At 26.3% G+C, this 4,220-nt stretch overlaps 1 protein-coding gene across 1 annotated transcript in view; it reads left to right on the top strand.

The window, feature by feature from the left end:
* Window positions 1-773: 773 nt before the first annotated feature.
* LOC115238523 (myotubularin-related protein 6) overlaps window positions 774-4,220 on the top strand; it is a 12,586-nt gene continuing 9,139 nt past the window's right edge. Inside the window, exons 1-6 of the mRNA XM_029812442.1 lie at window positions 774-1,328; window positions 1,467-1,661; window positions 1,750-1,905; window positions 2,131-2,255; window positions 2,766-2,918; window positions 3,839-4,143. Coding sequence (XP_029668302.1) covers window positions 1,266-1,328; window positions 1,467-1,661; window positions 1,750-1,905; window positions 2,131-2,255; window positions 2,766-2,918; window positions 3,839-4,143 — 997 coding nt within the window. The 5' untranslated portion in view covers window positions 774-1,265. The remainder of the gene's footprint in view (window positions 1,329-1,466; window positions 1,662-1,749; window positions 1,906-2,130; window positions 2,256-2,765; window positions 2,919-3,838; window positions 4,144-4,220) is intronic.

Below are 4,220 nucleotides of genomic sequence, written 5' to 3'. Positions count from 1 at the left end.
CTTTCCCTTTTTTCTTCTTTCCTTCCCCTTCTCATTTTCTCCTCCACCTCTTCTCCTTTCCTCTCCTATATCTTTCCCTTTTTTCCTCTCCCTCTTCTTTCCCTTTCTCCTTTGCCCTCTCCTTCACCCTGTCCTTCCTCTTTCTCTTTTCCTCTGTTTCATACACATTTTTATAATTATAACGCATTATTTGCAATATTTATTAAAAACGTATAGCAAAATATGATTTACGCGTTAAATAAAAGTTGTATTTTATTGTAAAATATTGTGTGCGAGCTATTATATTAGCCAGAAAGGAAACCAAACTTTATGTATTTAGTATCTCGCCGTAACGAATGCTGTCTGTAGATTTTATAATATTTATATTACTCGTTTCTTATCTTTTTCTCGCGTGTAAGACTATGAAAAAGAAAGCAACGCGCGCGAGACATATGTATTGTATTTTTTATTTTACCCACTTGGTGAAATAAGTTAATATATATTTCCTTGTGTAGAACTATATTAATAAAAATAAAAGAAGAGCCCACACGTACTTATTGCACTTTTATTTTTGTCTTGAAACACATTATTGTTTGTTTAAAATAAAAGCATAAATTTAAGATAATTTTTTACAAATTATATATATATATATCAGATTATATATATAATATATATAGGTATATTATATATTTCTGACCCTGATTGTACATACATGTGTTCACGTGGTATCAAGAGACATGGCATATTGAATTTTGCGACACCCGGTATGACATTTTGCCCAATTGAAAATGGCTGTCTTTGCATCACATCACATTTCGGTTCACCAATGATTTCATCATATGAGACTAATTAGCCATGTTAGCGATCTAGTATAATACATAGAAGTTTGTGGCGAAGTATATACATAGAAAAGCTAATCGACATTGAAAATAAAATATAAAGAGAATTTCCACACACATTGCGATTCATATCGATATTTTATTTACGTGCATTGGAGATTCTTACATTTGTATTCCTTGCACATTGTTTATTTACGTTATATCTTATTATATTTTATCACAACTTTTTTATGTATGTCAACTCGTGCATATATAAAAGTTTTGATATTTGCTAATCATTTATTTTTTGTATTATTTCATACATTGCGGTAATGGAAATGACAAGAACAACATTAAACATAGAATTATTTCAATATTTGTTACTATTATCTATGTATGATCCATAGTAAAACTGCAAATTTTTTAATTTTTGTTAAGATATTAAGATATTGATGTTGGATAATTATTATGGAAAATAAAAATAGTAACAATTTTATTAGTTATGTGGAATTGGAAGAGCACAAGATGCAGGTAATTGCAATTATATTTATTTATGTAAATATTTCGACTCTTGCAATTGACATTTTTTTATTGTTTATATATGTGTGTGAATTCATTTAAATGTCTTAATTTATGAAATTAGAACTAATTAATCAACATTTTCTGCAGACTTTTAGCTCCAGTCGACGTAATTCATTAATTGAAAATAGTATAAAGCTATTACCAGGAGAAGTTCTTATTGCCGAAGCACAAAGTGTCCTTATGTTTTCACCTGTCAGTGATCTAAAACAAGGTATATCTGGTATTTTGTCAGTGACTAATTTCAAACTTACATTTATTACCAGCGATGACTCAAATGGGGAGGTAACAACCATTAATTTTATAATTATTTATTATTAAAGGACCAATGTCTAAGCATAACTTATAAAATATTGAATAATCTCTATTATAGGATACTACTCATCAACAAAACCATTTATATGGATATACTGATACATGTTTGACAAATATCGATGAGATCTATGTAATGGTAGGTGATAAGAAAAGAAAACTAGTCTCTGGAAATACAGTACCATCAAAAGTAAAAGGAATATTTATTATTTGCAAAGTGAGTTTTTTTTCATTTTATGATATAACGAATTAATGTAAATTAACTCTTCAATTAATATTAAGATCTCACACCATAAATGAAAAATATAACTAAATATCAAAATTTTGTTTTCTTTATGTATATTACTTAACATTTATTTTAAAATTAAAACAATTTTGTTATATATCAGCTGCACATGGTTGTAATATGACTTTTGTATATGTATTATGTTATAACTTACAGAATCTAAGGACATGGTCCTTTTCTTTTAAATTTTCACCTATTGGACATGGTAAGAATCTCTTGACTGCATTACTACATCATGCTTTTCCTAGCAGACACCAGCTATTGTTTGCCTATGATTACAAGTTAGTATCATATATTAAGCATAGAATATATAATTGCATTACAATTGTAACAAAGAATTCCCTGGTAGAAATAATTTTATAGCAATTTACATACCTGTATGAAAAATTAAAATTTTTGACAACATATTACAATTTTTTTCAAATTTGTAGAAATTGTAGAAATTTATAAGTAAGTTATAACGAATTGTAAAAAATATTTACAAATTTTTATAAGTTTCTAGAACTTTGTACAAACATTTTTATGAGCAATGTAATAAGTTGTAGAAATTGTTATAACTAAACTATATAATGTAGTTGTAGAAAATCAAACTATTTATATAAATTTATAAAAAATTACAAACATAGCCCAAATCGTAGAAAAAATCTAAAAAATTTTAATTATAACAAAAAAAATGATTCTTTTTGCATAATTTTCGCATGAAAAGTTGTAAAATTATTTCCACCAGGATTCACAAGAAATTTTATATAATATTTAGCTTAAAATTAATTTTTGTTTTATTCATATTATAGAGAAGCTTATTATAGTAGCCTTGACAAAAATGTTCAGTTATTTCGAGATATTTTGGATTGGCAAAATGAATTGAATAGAATACTTGTTAGCGATGAAATAAGGAAAGGTTGGAGGTTATCAATGGTTAATGCCAAATTTCAACTTTGTCCTAGGTAGCTTGATCATCTGTCTTACATTGAATATATTTATATAATTACATTTATAACATTTAAAACACAAATTTTTTTTTAAGAATCTCTTGACTGCATTACTACATCATGCTTTTCCTAGCAGACACCAGCTATTGTTTGCCTATGATTACAAGTTAGTATCATATATTAAGCATAGAATATATAATTGCATTACAATTGTAACAAAGAATTCCCTGGTAGAAATAATTTTATAGCAATTTACATACCTGTATGAAAAATTAAAATTTTTGACAACATATTACAATTTTTTTCAAATTTGTAGAAATTGTAGAAATTTATAAGTAAGTTATAACGAATTGTAAAAAATATTTACAAATTTTTATAAGTTTCTAGAACTTTGTACAAACATTTTTATGAGCAATGTAATAAGTTGTAGAAATTGTTATAACTAAACTATATAATGTAGTTGTAGAAAATCAAACTATTTATATAAATTTATAAAAAATTACAAACATAGCCCAAATCGTAGAAAAAATCTAAAAAATTTTAATTATAACAAAAAAAATGATTCTTTTTGCATAATTTTCGCATGAAAAGTTGTAAAATTATTTCCACCAGGATTCACAAGAAATTTTATATAATATTTAGCTTAAAATTAATTTTTGTTTTATTCATATTATAGAGAAGCTTATTATAGTAGCCTTGACAAAAATGTTCAGTTATTTCGAGATATTTTGGATTGGCAAAATGAATTGAATAGAATACTTGTTAGCGATGAAATAAGGAAAGGTTGGAGGTTATCAATGGTTAATGCCAAATTTCAACTTTGTCCTAGGTAGCTTGATCATCTGTCTTACATTGAATATATTTATATAATTACATTTATAACATTTAAAACACAAATTTTTTTTTAATTTTTATTATGTATTGTTTATTTGCAGTTTGTCGCAATACATAGTTGTGCCTGCATCTGTGACTGATAGCCAGTTGACAGATGCAGCTCGACATTTTCAAGGTAATAGACCACCAGTATGGTCCTGGACAAACTCACATGGTGCAGCATTAGTAAAAATGTCTGAATTGGTGCCAACGATAACAGAGAGAATACAGGAAAATATTATGTTTGAAAATGTTCGTAAAAGCCATCCTCAAAAGATGCCGCCAGTTGTTATTGAATTGAATAAAGAAATTAATGTTAAGTTAATAGCAACAAGTTTTACTAAATTTATTAGCTTATGTGCACCAGGTAAAATTTAAATTACATTGTATAAATGTGTGATTTTTTGAAGTTTCTAAATATAGTTTAATAATACATTATATATT

The sequence above is a fragment of the Formica exsecta genome, unplaced genomic scaffold (genome assembly GCF_003651465.1).
Source record: "Formica exsecta isolate Colony F162 unplaced genomic scaffold, ASM365146v1 scaffold342, whole genome shotgun sequence".
Lineage (NCBI taxonomy): Eukaryota > Metazoa > Arthropoda > Insecta > Hymenoptera > Formicidae > Formica > Formica exsecta.
The sequence above is the reverse complement of the archived record's forward strand: the minus strand, read 5'-3'. Positions and strand labels throughout refer to the sequence as shown.